Source organism: Peromyscus maniculatus, chromosome 13 (assembly GCF_049852395.1).
Source record: "Peromyscus maniculatus bairdii isolate BWxNUB_F1_BW_parent chromosome 13, HU_Pman_BW_mat_3.1, whole genome shotgun sequence".
NCBI classification, from domain to species: Eukaryota; Metazoa; Chordata; class Mammalia; order Rodentia; family Cricetidae; genus Peromyscus; species Peromyscus maniculatus.
The window spans coordinates 15,893,200-15,909,621 of record NC_134864.1 but is presented as its reverse complement, the minus strand read 5'-3'; the positions used below and the strand labels follow the sequence as shown (position 1 = coordinate 15,909,621).

At 36.8% G+C, this 16,422-nt stretch overlaps 1 protein-coding gene across 37 annotated transcripts in view; it reads right to left on the bottom strand.

Moving 5' to 3' along the window:
* Nucleotides 1-16,422, bottom strand: part of Ppip5k2 (diphosphoinositol pentakisphosphate kinase 2) — a 99,326-nt gene that overhangs the window by 34,937 nt on the left and 47,967 nt on the right. For 3 of the 37 annotated variants that reach the window (XM_042259921.2, XM_076549701.1, XM_076549720.1), the window contains 6 exons: nt 16,139-16,303; nt 11,976-12,048; nt 9,837-9,956; nt 8,967-9,029; nt 5,384-5,524; nt 1,858-1,983 (listed from right to left, as the gene is read on the bottom strand). In XM_042259921.2, the coding sequence (XP_042115855.1) occupies nt 1,858-1,983; nt 5,384-5,524; nt 8,967-9,029; nt 9,837-9,956; nt 11,976-12,048; nt 16,139-16,303 (688 nt within the window). Of the gene's footprint in view, nt 1-793; nt 848-1,857; nt 1,984-5,383; nt 5,525-7,098; nt 7,159-7,777; nt 8,029-8,966; nt 9,030-9,836; nt 9,957-11,975; nt 12,049-13,226; nt 13,401-16,138; nt 16,304-16,422 lie in introns of those variants that run through there. The other 34 variants (XM_076549717.1, XM_076549715.1, XM_076549718.1 and 31 more) reach the window with 20 other exon arrangements.

The following is a 16,422-nucleotide window of genomic DNA, read 5'->3' as shown; positions in this document are numbered from 1 at the left end:
TTAATTAGGGCATGTTTTCCTAAATCAATAAAAAAGGGTACACTAGACATAAAGAATAAAGGTAAAGGAAAAACCTACAGGAAGAAGTGGAAAGGAGAAACCAACAGGAGGAATAAACCTTCAAGAATAAAGCAAGCAGAATAACAAGTAAAAGGCAATCTTTAAAAAGGCCAGAAAATTGATAAGTCCTTAGTGAGTGCAAGCCAAAAAAAAAAAAAAAAAAAAAGGCAGAACACAACGTAGTAACGTATTATCAGACACAGCAAAACAGTTATGAAGAAAGAGCAAAGTGGACATCATAAGACAAAATGAATAAATTCCCTGACAAATGTGAGTCATCAAACCTGCTATAAAATGAAACATAAAAATTAATTTTTAACCAAGAACTTAAGGTGGAAATTAAAATCTTATAAAACATATTTAGAAAACACAAAAGGAGAAGTATTTCCCAGATGTTTTATGAAAATACCACCACTCTGACAGTAACGCTGAAAAAGACATTCTGAACACGAAACTACAGACCAATGCCTTCCCATATGTGACACAGAAATCCTCATACCTGGACGGAATCCAGTTTGTTCCGGTGGTTGTTTCAGTTTCTGTGTATCATATAGCATGAACAGGGAGAATTCACCTCTGAATTGCAAAAGTGGCTTAATATTTTAAAACCCACTTATAACACAATCAACAGCATTTTAACTTTGCTACTCAAATACGCTCATGCCGTGCATTTACAGGGTAATTAGTACGTAAGGAACAGCAACGTGTTCTGCGATCCCAAGAGAATTCATACCTTTGGTCCCCTGATTACTGGCTCTGCTGACTGACACAAGTCACACCTCTTCGTCTGTTTTTTTCATTGTCATGGACATAAAAACAATACAAATTTCTTAGAAAGGGGAACTATACAAATGTCAGTTTTGTATTGTATATTAAATGCATCAAAATAACACTTAAGCAACTCTGCAGTGCTGACCACTAGCGTTATAGCCCTTATTTGTTTGACTCTACAAGATTCAGATCTATTTAAAATACTGACTGATTCATAAGGCAGGACTGCCATGATTTATCTGGCAGAAATGGAGGTTAGCTATAGCCAAGAGCAATAAAAGAAACTACTGTTCAGTGAATGTTTATAATGTAACCAAGTATTTTACACATATGTGTTCACTTCGGACAATGCCATAAAAGAATCATTACCCAGTTTTTCTTAGTGGAGACTAAGGATTAGCGTCAGGCAGGTCACATGACTAACAAGTAGCAGAGCTGAGAACTTAATAAATATGTCCTTCTGACTCTAAATCATAAACTCATATAAAAAGAATATCTAAAAACACTAAAACCTTGAAAAGAATCACATCTCTGCCATGAGTTTGAATAATGAAACCCAAAAATGAACAGGGTTAGATTATCAATCTGGGATGGGGAATAGGGAGGAAGATCATCAGACCAGAAAAGCAGCATTAGAGAACAGGAAAAAATGTGAAGATGGAGAACATCTTTGGCAACCATGGGAGAAGGATCAACACACAATCACACTGGCAAGAAGTTATAACAAAAACGCTGAGAGCAGAGCTGAATTTGGGAGTCACATCACCAGACTACAGACAGAAGACAAAAACACTGGACAACATAAAATGATGCCTTAGGACCAATCGCTATGTGGGGAAGACAGGGAAGCAAAAGCGGACAGGATGATTCCATAGATAAGGACGTGTATAAATGAGTCATGATAATAGGTTTTGAATTTGACATCACTACTGGGAAAGCAGTAGGCAATGGTCTGATTTTACATCACCAAACACTACCCCGCCCGCGGTTACTGCTGTATGGAATCCAGAGTTCAAACACTCTAACCTGCTTTGCCGCTTGCTTTAGTACTCTTTAAGGCAGCCGGTGGTGTGGGGAGGATCTTTGCAGGTGTATACGTATTTAGGGAAATTTTTCTTCTCATTGCTGGACTGGCACGTGAGGCCATAGAGGCTGAAAGAAATAAACAAAATATAACAACTTCCTACCAAGTCTGTCTTAACACTACGAAACCGTTTTTTACTCCCATTTTTACAGTCTTGGGAGTTGAACCCAGGGCGTCATATGTGCTGGGAAAGTACTGTGACACTAAGCCTTAACCCTAGCCTTTTATTCCTCCTTTTTACTTTGAGGCAGCCTAAGATGCTCAGGCCAGCCCTGTAATTCACTCTTGCTCAGGCTAGTCTTGAAATTGTAATCCTCCTGCCTCAGTCTTCTGAGAGGGTAGGATTACAGGTCTATGCCACAAGACCCAACTACAAAAATTCTAATGATATAAATAGTAAGTAAAATTATGCCCAATAATTAGTACAAATAATAGTATATAATAGAAAAGGTTCACCATCAATTCAGCCAAGTCATCTTTCTAATAGAAAGGCAGTTCTCTCACTCAAATCAATGTTTATACTGCAACTATATTATTATAGTTTCAACAGTACATAGCAAAGAACTCCTCCCCCAAACCCACAAACATATTACTTGTATTCTGCTCTAAGAGGCCCTTAAAGGGATGGTAGGGAGCCATGGTATAGCTTTATTGCCTATAACAAACAGTAATTTTAAGAGGATCCTAATGACAAGTGTAGACTTAGGGATTATTTATTTATAAGCATCTTCATCTACTGACATATCATAGCTAAGAAAGAACTAACTATCGTAAGTATCGTAAGCAGTCCAATGCATCATGTTTTCTTTCTTTATTACACAGCTGAGAGCTATCTTCCCTGGAAGGGAGGGGGACTGATAGCTGTTCTCCCCTTCCACAGCCCAGCTTTCTACTCAACATGGAGACACTGAATGGTGCAGAAAGAGTAGGTGAAGAATTAATCGTTGGCCATGAAGTGCTATGGGAAAGATGGGGCACAATGCAGAGAGCACATGGGGCTCACTTGTATGAGTGAATGTCTGAGCTCACTGTCAATATACTGCTGTCAGTCTTCTTCAGTTACAACTTATGAAGTTTGTCCTCGGTGAAGAAAAGCCTTCTAACACTACCAGATTAGCAATGTCTTCTCCTTTGCTATAAACACCGCAGAATCAGTACAGTTCTGTGCTTACTGGGAATTAAATATAAATAATGTAAACTCACAGTACTTATACTAAGTATAAATTCTGCAACTGGTCTATAAAATATGAGATTCAGGTATTTCATAACTGGCAGCACATTGTATTTAGTAGTTCAAAAGAACTAGAGGTGGGGTGTAACAAAGGCTTTAGCAGAGCTGGGGTTTAGTACTGTTTAATAACTGACTAGTTGATTGTCCTTAACAATGTCAACTTGGATTTTTACTTTGCCAGGAAACTTTCCTCAAATACCATGCTAAACATAAAACGTATCAAAGCAGATCTGCTGGATGAAAAAGCCACGGAAGATAAAATGCTCTAAACATTCAGCTTCCTTCTTACTTGTGGATTTTCAGTGCTCGTTGGGAATCTAGGTTATGGTCCAATGATCTAGACTGCCTCAGATGTCTACATAGTCCTATGGACTACATTATGTGATATACCTTTATATCTGGTTCTTTTAATAGCTAACAGCATGAAATTTTAAGAAAGCCAAAGTCTTGAAGTACAGTTTGTACTCATGATGTAGAGAAGAGTTCATCAGAACAAACAGGATAAGAATCTAAAATCACCTCACTAATGTCATAATAATACACTCTAATGAACTGGATTCACTAACTATAAAAAATGAAGCCATCATAAAATAAGAGCACTACAGAATAAACCACAAGATTATCTTTTTCTAACTATTAAATTTTCCCTAAGAACAAAGAGACATCACTCCTGTAGGACCTTTAAGTCATGAACTACAAACTTTCTAAAATTAAATAGTATCAATAGCCGCCTGAAGCCTTTTTCACTTATGAGACTCATTCTATATTCTCTAATTGAAGAGTTGGAAAGCTCAGCCCAGGCGAGCAATAAAACATGAGGTCTAAGAGGAAAGCAATACATGATGATAATAGAGCATATTTGGATTATCTATTCTGAGGAAAGTTATAAATAACATAAATGAGATTAATTATCTTTATTTTCCTGACTCTGTCTTATTTATAACTTATTTCATTTGGAGTATTATGGATACTTAGAACTGGACAATTCATATGTAAAATCTGAATTAAAGCCTGCTTCCCAAGGGCAACTCCAAAGTGAAATAGTTTAGAAACATCCTCATTACCACTACTGATTGACAGCTGGCCTCTAGTACCAGAAGCAGAAGAAATGGCAAAGGGTATCATCGCCTTGAAGAAATGGAGGGACGTCATTAGGACAGATTAAACTGTGGCCAGGACTCCTCAGATATCCAATGTGATGGCCCAGGAAAAGGAAGAGACATCAAGACAGAAAAGTGGCATGAATTATAAGAACTTCAATGTATATCATTTTATGCTTAGGCAGAATATATTTGCAGCACCTTAGAAAAGAGGATAACATGCAAAGAAAGATTGTGGTTTTCTAAGATGTAACTACAATAGCTCTCTCCTCAAACTAATGCTTTCTAAACTGGAAATTCCAACAGGCTGAGGGATGCTATGGAGCTAAAAATGACAAGTGTCACCGATGTTTCATGTATTACCAAAAAAAAAAAAAAAAAAGTTTTTTTTCCCCCCCTAACAACAAAATATGTTTCAGAAAATGTGAGTTCTTTACAGAACTTGAACCTTTTATACATTAATGTAACTCTAGGGAGGGCACAGTCAATTCCAAAACTTACTTAGCTATGAACTCTCTTAATACACATGAATATCTTCTTCAGAATATTTTTTAAGAAATGCAGTTTAAAAGCCTATTCTTCTAATTTGGTATCTTTTATAAAACATCCTTTTAAAGTTGAATGTGGTGGCACACACTTATTTCAGTTCTTGGGAAGCCAAGGAAGGAGGACCATTGTGAGTTTGAAAAGGAGGAGGATTATACAGAGAAACCTTGTCTCAAACACTGAAAGAAAACAACAGTAATAACTAAATGTCTCTAATTATTTAGCAAAATGGTAAGGGATGGACATGTGCGAGTTTATGTGACCCCTTCTGTAAGTTACAAAATACGAATATGTGAGCTTTCCAGCAAGCATAGTTGTTTTTTTTGTTTTTTTTGTTTTTTAATAAAACAAGATGCTACTCTATATGATATTGTTTACTTTTACTGTTAGAAAAAAGATTTGGGAATAGAATCAAGAAAAGTGGTCTATTACACATGTGTAACATGAAGGAATTACTAATATTATTCCCTTACCTCTGTCTCTCTTAAAATTCCCACAATTACCATTGAATTTGCATTGTTAAAATTTGGGCTCTATTCAGATAATATCTATTGTCTGATAATTAACTAATAATGAAGGTAAATTCCGTACACATTTCAGGGACCTTGCGGAGAACTTCAGTTGATGGAGAAGCAATGGAAGCCAGAAAGTCATCCACTTGCTTTAAAAACAGGGCATTGTGAAGAGTTTCCAGAGGACAGATGGATGGGACCATGGAATACAGCTCAAAGCCTAAAAGAGAAGAAATACAGAATGGAAGAGTAAGGTTGGCTACTTCAAAACTCAATCATTATAAAGGAAGGCAACTTACGTAGGACTGGAGAGTGAGTTCAGGTTTTTACATGCAAACACACAAGGTCTTTCCAGTCATGACACCAGATGCTATGCAACATAAAATCAAACAAGATATGACCATGATCACTTTCAATGTAACCAGACAGGACAGCATGCACACAGTCCTTTACTGTTGCTAAGACCTAAGGTAACAAGGAGAAAATCTGGGGTGTTGGGGAGAGAAATTTTCACATTTTCATCTTTCAATGTCAGATCTGTTTAACAGATGAACAAGCTGATGCCATATTTCCCTGAGACCAGGATGTTACGGTATCTACTTCTACAATTAAATAATAATGAAAGTAAATTCTCACACAAATTTCAGGAGTTAATTATGTAGTTAATTGTAAAGCACAAATTGCAATTTTCCTCTAAGGCCAATAACACCCTAATGTGATCCTTGAGCAACACTTCCTCAATCAGGCTGGACTTAAAATTCTGAAACATTCCTTTACTGGACACCGATAATTCCATTTTTGGAAATCCCTGGTTGAACAAAGTTAGACTAAGTGAAAAGCAATACAAAGTGCAAGTATATCCACATTTAACCATTGCACAGGCATACAAAATTTCATGATGAATCATGCAGCATTGTGTTAATATAATCAGTGACACAAAAGCACTTATACATACAAATTACTTTTCTAAAACAAAAAAAATACTAGTTCTTCATTTTAAAAATAAAATTATCCATTTAAAGTTTATTTAACTGAGTGGCTTTAAACTTTTTCATATACTTTTAAAATAACAAGTATTTCCCAAAATTCAAGCTAAATCTTCTCTGAAGAAATACCGCAATACTCAAATTAACATAAAAATAGAGTATTACTAGTTAAAAAACAGAAGTTATCTAAACTCAGACAGAAAAATAGACTCTTTTCAACATACATATGCTCATTTTGAGATTACATGCTACTGGATTTATTTAGAATTTGGGAGGAACTCAAGAATTGCTGGAATTCTCAGTTGGAAATGGGGAACTTTTAAAAAAGGGAATTAAGTATTGTTATGAAAATAACCAAAGGATTAAAAAAAAATTAATGCTTGATTTCCAGGTGCAAACCAAAGCATGACAGACCGTTTCATGTAATGTTAAACGAAACGAAACAAAAGCAGCGACACAGGACCCCAGCAGCAGCTAAAGCGCCTCACTCAGCGCGCACTGAGGAAGGAAGCTTTCCAGCTCCTTTTCTTCTTAAATACAAGTGGCCCATGCAAATAAGCACAAATCCTTTCTTTGCAGCTCTCTAAACAATATGCTTTTCTCCTTTCTCCGGGTGCTCGCCATCTTTTGTGAGAGTGCCTTTCATTTGCCTGCTCAATTTCAAAACAGCAAGTGATGTCTGATCAAATTGCTCTAGACTACACTCTTGCCATTTGGATCAAATCAGCTCTTAAGGTACAATGAAAGGGTTAGTGCAGGCATTTCAAAAGCCACCCTGCGGACATGTTTGGAAGCTATGAAAACATACCGCCGGAGCCTAGAAATTCCACAGAGGAAGCAGACCAGCACCTACAGAGGTATAGGTATTCTGCACAGAGGCCCAGAAAATAAGGGAAAGACTGTCAGCAGATACTTGTTCACCACGTTCCTTAACTACAGGTGGAGGGAGGGAGGGAGGGAAGTCCACAATGTGGGTTAAAGACAGAGGCGACATGAAAGAGTGAAGGGGTCAAATGACAATCCATAGACTGAGAAGACAGAACGGCATTCAAGAAGATGAAGGATCGAAAACTCCAAAGGGGTATTTCTAGAACTGAAAGGAATATTGTTCTGAGCATCAAGCTGTATATTGTTGGAAAGCCACCATTTAAAGGAAACAGCCCAAACGAAAGGAATACAAAGTTACTCTTATTTTCTGTTCCATTGAAGTAATTAGTACTACTACTCCTTTTACCTGTAGTTAAGCATAGAACTTTCCCAGAAAAGCCAGTGCTGGCTGTGAAAACACAGACATTCATAGAAAAGCTGACACCTCCTGTAGGGATTGCCTTAGGGCTGGTGCTTTTTTCTTCTAGGAGATTACTAAGGATGTGTTACCTTTAGAAGTTGCAGTTGTATCAAATCAGACTTTTTTTTTTTCTCCAAAAAGTAACATTTAAACAGCTACAATGACAGGAAGCATATTAAGCTATTTAGCTCAATTTTCACTTGAGGGTGAGGTCTTCTTTTAACTCAGTTCAAGAAGTATTAGCAGGCTGTTATCTAGAAGTGTTGTTAAAAGATCCAAATGGAGACCATTCTTAGGCTTCATAAAGGTCAGCTGTTTAAACTTACTTGCAGTTAAAAAAAAAAGTTTCAGGGATGAAAGTATCTTCATTACAGGTGAAAGCTATATGGGATTTGAAAACCATCGGTAAGCCAGGCACGATGTCGATGTCTTTTGTCTGTGATCCAAGCACTAGGGAGGGCGGAAGCAGGAAGACTGGAAGTTCGAAACCAACCGGGTCTACACAGTAAGTTCTAGGATAGCCTGACTACAACATCAGATCCTGGCTCAAGCAAAACAAAACATCCCCAAACAAAAACTATCAGTAAATATTCCTTCTGGCTCAAGATCCAAGCTCAGCAAAAAGCTACAAGGTCACAACAGCTCAGTTTATAGCAACAGTGGCAATATGCGCCTATCCAGCTTCACTCTGACGGAACCTGAGTCTTTTAACTTTAGTTTTCTTTCTACCAGGAATTCCCCAATTTTTAAGAAAAAGAAAGGTACTCAAAGGAGATGACTGTGGATAACAGCTAAACCATAAAGCCACCCAAGGACAGATTGATCCTGGAAAGTATCTGGAGCCGTCCACACCACATCGAGGTCTGTTTATGGGAGAGAGCCAGATAACTGCTGGACAGTGCCCCTCGCTGCAGCTGGCTCCAGAGACCTTTACAGAGACATATCTCACTGGGCTCTCTGACACGGGTTGCTTCGTATTTTTGTTGAATATTTCAGTAAAACAATGTGATCAGAAAAATAATTAGAAAAAAAGAAGTGCTAAGAATTAAGAACAAATTAAGGAATAGCAATTGTATTTTTTTTTTTTTAAAAAAATGTATAAACTGATCACTTAAGAAATTAGAATTTCCAAGTGTTAATTCAGAATTAGGGCTCATCATTACTGTGGTCATTAGACAATTTGACGAGTAATGCTCAATTATTGTGGAAATTACGGCAGAAAGGGGAGCAAGACAGTATCAGTGGTTTTACGAGTTGGAATTGTATGCCAACTGAAATTAAAGACTGATAAAGAAATGATACTGTGTATCCCACATTTTAAAATAAAAGAAAAAATTAAAAAGGGATGAAGCGGGGAGTATCTTTTTTAAAATAAAAAGCAAACGTACCATTGGTTGGGTGTCGAGCAAATGAGATAGAAAACCTTTTAACAGCAGACCCGCGTGTGGCGTCTGAGAAAGAGAAAAACAGGTACCTGAAGTTCACAGCTGCCAAAAGAAGAACACTTAAAACAGAGTGGAAAATAAATCTGTGAGGAGTCAGAGTCAGGTGACATGCAGAGGGGACGATGAGAGGAAGCCAAGGACTGGTTAAAAGCGGTAAACCGGCTCGATGGTACAGGCAAAACGTCGAATGGAATATACAAAAGAAAGAAAAGCAAGGTGACCTGGCAATTCCAGTAAATCCATGTTTCACTGGCTAAATCTGTACAGATAAGAGCAAACGTTTTAAACAATGTTGATCCCGAAAGAGCTGAAAATACCCCTTCTATCAACAGGAACAATTTTCGTGAGTCTCAAAGACATTCTGAATATCAGAATATTAAAACTGAAGTCATATTATTAGGGAGGGATCCTAAAAATGTCCCATTCTACTTTATTTTTATAAAAATGACTGCCAATATATTTTCTCTCACAAATACACATCTCATTCTATTCTCTGCTAAATAGTTTGTTCATATTAATAAAAAAAACGAGTGTTAATGTTTATTCTTCATAATCTAGGTTCTCATCAGCTAAAATAATAAAGTTTTACATTTTTCTATTTTAACAAACCACTTGTTGTACATGTAGCCTAAATCTAACTGTTATTGACTAACAAATCCTGGATGTGGATCCCAGAGAGCACTGACAGTCATGTGGGAACGCGTTTCTCAGGCTCTACTGCAGTCTGTGGCCTTAGACTTGCTTTTTGAGAAACACTGCCCGTGAGTGTATGCATGGGTGTAGGCATGAGTCTGTGTGCGTGTGCGCACATACCATCTATGCAGCCAGAGGAGGTCAGCTTTCTACGATGAGTACGAGCATAATCCTGTAGGTTAGGTGCGCTTGAAGAACCCCCGAGCACTGAGGTGCTAAACAGGCCCGCACAGTGAGACCCTGATGGGAGTCAGAGAAGACACATACAACAACGGGTGTTCTTCCGTTCACAGTGGGAATTCATGCAGCATGCAACCAACGGGGCTCTTACCAACGCACAGGCAGCCTTTGGCAGTGCCTTGAACAGATTCGCAATATGCTTCTAATAGTCTAGTGACACCTATTTGAGTTCAGTGCTTCTAACAGCCACCGTTATTCATCCCAAACACAAATGGAGTAATTTAGTACTGGATAAAATGCCTTCTTGGAAAAATAATATGCCAACATAATAATCAAACATATATAAGCTAAAAGTACTAAAAAATACCACCATGAAAATTAATTTAGGAACAGAATAGAGTCTTATAGCAAATCTGTAAGAGGAGGTTACGTATATATCATATATGTATTATATATGATATATATACCTTTTAGCAAAAATTAAGTCATATTAGATATTTTTCAATATACATCTGAAAATGAATCATCCTTCCTGATGCCAGTGAATTAAGAATTATCATACTTTCTTATGAAAAAATGTATTTATTAATGAAAATAGACAAAAATCATTCCTTTTCAGTAAGTTAACAAGTGACTTAATATAATAAGCTTTTAATAAAGGCCTCCAAGGAAATATGTCAATAAATAAAACACAGCCAGTATAAATCAATGTTTTATTTGTAGCAAAAGTCTTCACACTTAAAAATGTTCACCACTGAGAAAAGTATAAATAATTTCTGTAAAATATATAATATGATCATTCAATGAAAGAGAGTAATGTATGATCAAATACAGATACCATAGGAAGATCAAAAGCTCTCAGGATAGCGGGATCCTCACGTACATAGGCAGCAACACAGTTCAGATATGATAGATTATAGCACTTAATGACATCTAATTATGTTTTGTGTCAAGCCTATTTAGATAGCCAGTTTCATTTTAATTTCTCAAAGAGCTGCTCCTAATGAAAAAACTAGCTTACCCAGAGGGCATTTAAGTCTTTTTACTTTATTTGCTCACCTATCTTTTTTTGTTTGTTTGTTTTCTTTTTTACTTGTAGTCAAAACCATCATTTTTTTGCTGGATTTATTGGTGATCACCAGCTGGTATCTTCGCACTTTTCTTTGCAATGTGAGATTAATTCATTCTAAGTTAGTGACTATTGTTCGTATAAAGTAAGGGCTTTCATGACTGCATCTATACACAGACCTGGACCCAGTGACAGCACTCTGGTAGCACTCACATGAACATCAGATTACCAAGGGACACTGCCCACCAGTGTTTCCTCTGCCACGATTTACAGCAGCTGTATTATGGAATTCGTTTTGACATTTGTAGCTGGGCATGGTGGAGCATGTCTTTAATCCCAGCTACAGAGGTGGGTAGATTTCTGTACGTAGAGGCAAGCCTGGTCTAAATAGCAAGTTCCAGGACAGCCAGGAATGCATAGAGAGACCGGTCTCCAAAATAAATAAATAAAATAAAAATGGCATTTTGTCAACCTTACCTAATGGATTTGTTTTATGGTACCCAGTATGGAACAAAGAACCACACACATACTAGGCAAGTGCTCTGCCATTGACCTACAGTCCAGCCCTCTTAGATTACCAGTCTCTGAAATAAGGTTTCTTTATAAATTGAAGCACTGAAAGTCTCATGTCTATAACCTCAACACCAGGGAGGCTGAGTGAAGGGTTTCCATAAGTTCAAGGACAAGTGAGACCCTAGAGATTTTATCCTTAACTACAGCATCCCTCCCTCAAAAGGAAGGACAGAAAAAAAAAAATCAAAAAAATAAAAACCAACACTGGCAATTGATCGCCACAGAGTAGTCACTCAAAGGGTTAAACAACTTCTTGTAGTAAGAAAATTACATCTTATTTTTTGAGTTTTATAATCCAACAATTCTGAACTTGTGCACATTAAATACACACTAAAGCATAGCATTTGGTCATGATTTTACCACCTTAGAGTTCTATACGTGTGCCTAACAGTGCGTTTCAGGAGGGTAGGGAATACAATTCCTTTTGCACCACATACCTACAGTAGGGTTCTGCTTCTGTTCCACAAGAGTTCGTGGTGTTCGAAGATAGTTGGCATTTTCAGATACAACCTGCACAGAGAACACCAAGAGTGAAATATACCAGTAAAAGGAATTTAAAATCCATATTTCATATGCAGCCTGTTCCAGACAGACAAAGGTTAATAAGCTGTATGATAAATATTAGTAGAAATATTTAAAACATGAAAGACATGCAAGATCCCCTTCTGAAGGGAGTCCATTTCCTATGAGATCCTTGCAATGAAGTGGTGCGAAGCAGGCATTCATAATGAAACATGACAGATGAAAGGAGACAATCCACAGATTGATGTAATTTCACTTTCTCTTAAAAGAAACCCATTGCCCACAGTTAAACAGCTCCTGTATTTAGAGGGAAAACAACCACAAACCAAAGAAATGACAGACAGACACTGTTGAAGTCACCATACAATTTCTGATCCATGCATGGGCTTTATCAGAGTAACCTTTAAATATTCAGCCTTAATGGATACCATAATCCCTTTTCCTATAATCAAATGCATAAAATTTCCAAGAGGAAATAGCTGAAATTATCAGAAAAGTCACATGGTGGTAGACCTTCCATTGTAAAATCAGAGTGTTTTAGTTTCATATGTCATCAGAGAAAGTCCTTCTGAAGTTACTTTAGTGGGAACCACTTTTACAAATTCATACATGCCTGCTGTTGTGTTTGGAAAACACACTACATACTTCCCTTAAGTTATATACTTCCAGATAATGGAATCATAGAGACCAATCAATATTAGATACCTACTGCTGATTAAGACCAGGAGACATAATTTTTGATATTTTCAAAATTTTCACATTCACAGAAAATTCTAAATGGAAAAAAGCTTTTCAAATATTCTTACCACCAAATTGTATTAATTTGGTTTTTTGAAGTTTACAGGACAACTAAGGTAAAAAAAAAAGACTTCTTTCTTTTCTAAATCATTTTTAATTAGCTTGGCTAAAAATCCAGGAGAATTGGGATTTTCAAATCTCCTGTATATTTAAAAGCTTCCCAGTATGAATGCTAAATGCATGCAACATAAGTGGTTTCTTTACATCAAATATTGCCCAATATCCGGGTACTTTTAAGTGAACTCAAATTTAAGACAGAAGGATTTCCTCTGATGTAAATGACAAGGGATTAGATGTCCTCAAAAAACAGCTGTCTGTTGCTCTGAATGCAGGAATGAAAAATGTTTAATGAAGTAAAGTTTAAAAACCTGTTGCCATGAGCCAAAAATACTGGATGTGAAAGCCAATGATTTGGGGGAGACAGGGGAAGAGGTGATTTGTTCCCCTGATCTGCGTCTTCGACGCCCAGTACCCACACCACTGGTATAATGCAGCCAGGTACCAGTACCCTCTGGGCTAGACACACTCAGGGGGCTCTCTTCCTGGAAGTAAGAAAAAGGGTAAAAAAAAAGAAAAAAAGCAGAGCATGCAAAGTTAGACACATTAGAGCCAAATGATCAGGAAGGAAAAAAAATACAGTTTATTGGCATTTGCTTATCATTCTTCCCTCTCAAAGACAAACTATCACTCATTTGTGAGCCAAATATTTAAATCCCTAAGAAATTATTCAGTTGGTACACAGCATCATCAACCACAGAAAGATCACAAACTAGACTATCTACTAGTTGTCCCTTCTCCTTTAAAATTAGAAAACCAGTGTTTCTTTTGGATGAAAATATTGGGTAGTGGTGGTGCACACCTTTAATGCCAGCACTCGGAAAGCAGAGGCGGAAAAGTACCTCTGAGTTCGAGGCCAGCAGGGTCTACAAAGTGGCTATGCAGAGAAACTATGTCTAAAAAGAAAAAAAAAGAAAATATTTAAAATAAAAGGTATTTTGACTTATTTTAGATATTAGATATTAAAAAGATTTTGTGCTACTTTTGGTTAGATTTTTCAGTCCAAAGAACAAAGGGGTAAAACGAATCTGATGTATCACTCAGAAAAGGAAATGAATGAGTCAGCCACAGCTGTAAAATCCAGAGGCAGTAAGATGGATACAGATGATGCTTCCAGTTCAGGCATGTGTGTTTGTGTGTTTACCCTTCCTGGGAGAGCTAGGAGGTGCAGGAGGCAAACCCTGAACACTGCACACTGTCTAGCTTCAGACAGTGGGGACAGAATGAAATCTGCTTGCAGAAAATGGAGAGGAGAGCATTTCCCTGTGTGCCTTTTGGAACTATACACATCTGACAGGCATGGAGGTGGAGGGTGCTGGACAGTCTTCAAGTTTTTACTTGACTACCTTGGGAAAGTAAAAGTTTGGCACAACATAATCTCTTGAAAGCAACTATTTAAACATGAGAAAAAGGTTTAAAAATGTGAACTTTGGGTTTTTTGTTTGTTTGTTTTTTGGAGACAGGGTTTCTCTGTATAGCTTTGCACCTTTCCTGGAACTCACTCTGTAGCCCAGGCTGGCCTCGAACTCACAGAGATGCGCCTGCCTCTGCCTCCCGAGTGCTGGGATTAAAGGCGTGCGCCACCACCACCTGGCTATGAACTGTGTTTTAAGAGTTAACCATGGCAGTGGTTCTATGGAAGGATTTACAAAGATATAAATAAGTTGCAAAATGGTGATACAATCTACTTGCCATACTAGTAACACCAGATCTTCCGAAGGGCAGAGGAAAGAGTAGAATTGTGAAATTCTGAAGAATTTGATTGATTGAAAATTGTTCGTTCATCAATACATCAAAAACACTCCCTTCACACAAATGGTAGCTTTGGTTATATTAGTTTAGGTAATTTCTGTTTTTGTGGGAGTTTTTTCCTACAGTTAAAGATATGTGGACAAATTTCTGATTTCTCAATTTTTGATTGAGTTTTAATAGGATATTTATTCTATCACAAGTTGTTAGCTTCCCTCTTTTTCTTAAATTAACCTTTTCTAATTAAGTCAAAATAGCATATTAAAGGAACACTAATGTATGATTTCTTTTATAAAGTTATGATGATAAACTTTATGAATAGTTTTTTCCCCCAACATGTAATTGTCAATTATTTAAAAATTCAGAACTTATATTATTGTTATAAATGAGGGTAGTGGAAATGATCACAATTTTTTTGTTTCTTATATTATTATCAATGCTTAATAATGTTAAAACTAATTCTATGTATTTCTTACATATAAACATCAACAAAAAGTATCTAATTTAAGAGTTATTGGTCTTTCTCCTGGGAGCTTTTTATTTCCTATGAAGAGATTTAGAAAAAACTTAAGCACTGGCCTCCAGCAACACTAGGAAGATCATAGACAAACTAGGTAACTTAGAGTTTAAAGTAAAATACTTATAGACACTAAAAATTAATTTAAGCTTCATCCTAACTGCTCAACTTTATTTCTATGTTGTTTAAATCTTATTCCATAACTGAACATAATTGGTTTAACTTAGTTATAGACTTTAATACACCATTAAAAATTTCTACTACATCATCATGCTTTCAAATTCCTATGTAGATTTCTGCCATCAGGCTAATAAAACTGCCACAGTGTTGCTAGTATCAGGTTATCATTTAAGTATTTCAGGGAATTCTTATCTACTTTCATCAAAAAGCGCTGCTGAAACATAGTTAAAGTGACAGGCTAAAGAAGACTGGATGAGTTCATTCCGTTCTTCGCCTCACTCACTTCCAGCTTCAGTCACTGACGCCATGAGAGCGGCACACAGAGCTCTAATCATACCACTAAGCTTGGTTGATTCCCTTTGTTCATTTTATTGACAGAGTCTTGTGTAGCCCAGACTGGCTTCAGATTCACTAAGGAGCCAAGGGTGACTCCGAACCTTTGAATTCCTGATCTTCCTGCCTCTAGAGTGCTAGGATCAAAGGTAGATGCTACTAAGATTGGTTTAACTGGTATGTTTTTAACAGAATATTTGTTTGAGAAATAGAAAATGTTGATAAATAAAAATCTGTCAGGGTTTCTAGCTCTATACTTTGCAGTTCAATTAATACATAGTTAGTTTCCACTATACAAAGCACTCTACATGGATATTAGAAAATGTTGATAACTAAAAATTTGTCCGGGTTCCTAGCTGTATAATTAAAGCTGTATTTTCTTTCCAGTTTGAATTAATATATAGTTAGCTTCTGCTATACAAACCACTCTACGTGGATACTCACTTCATTTGTAGCCACTTTCCTAGACCTTGGAAGTGGTGACTTCCGGTGTATATGAATTGGTTCTGATACCATTGGTTTAAACAGTATTACAGCTCGATCAACTTCATCTCTTTTAGAAGTATGAGGTTCATCGTCATCAGTTTTAAGAGACCTTCTGCCTTCGTTCTATGAGAAAAGAATAGAAATCACTTAAAACTCAGGTTAAAATATCTCTCCTGAGCCAGGTGTGATGGTACATTCCAGTAATCCCAGCACTCTGGAATCAAGAATTTGAAGCCACAGAA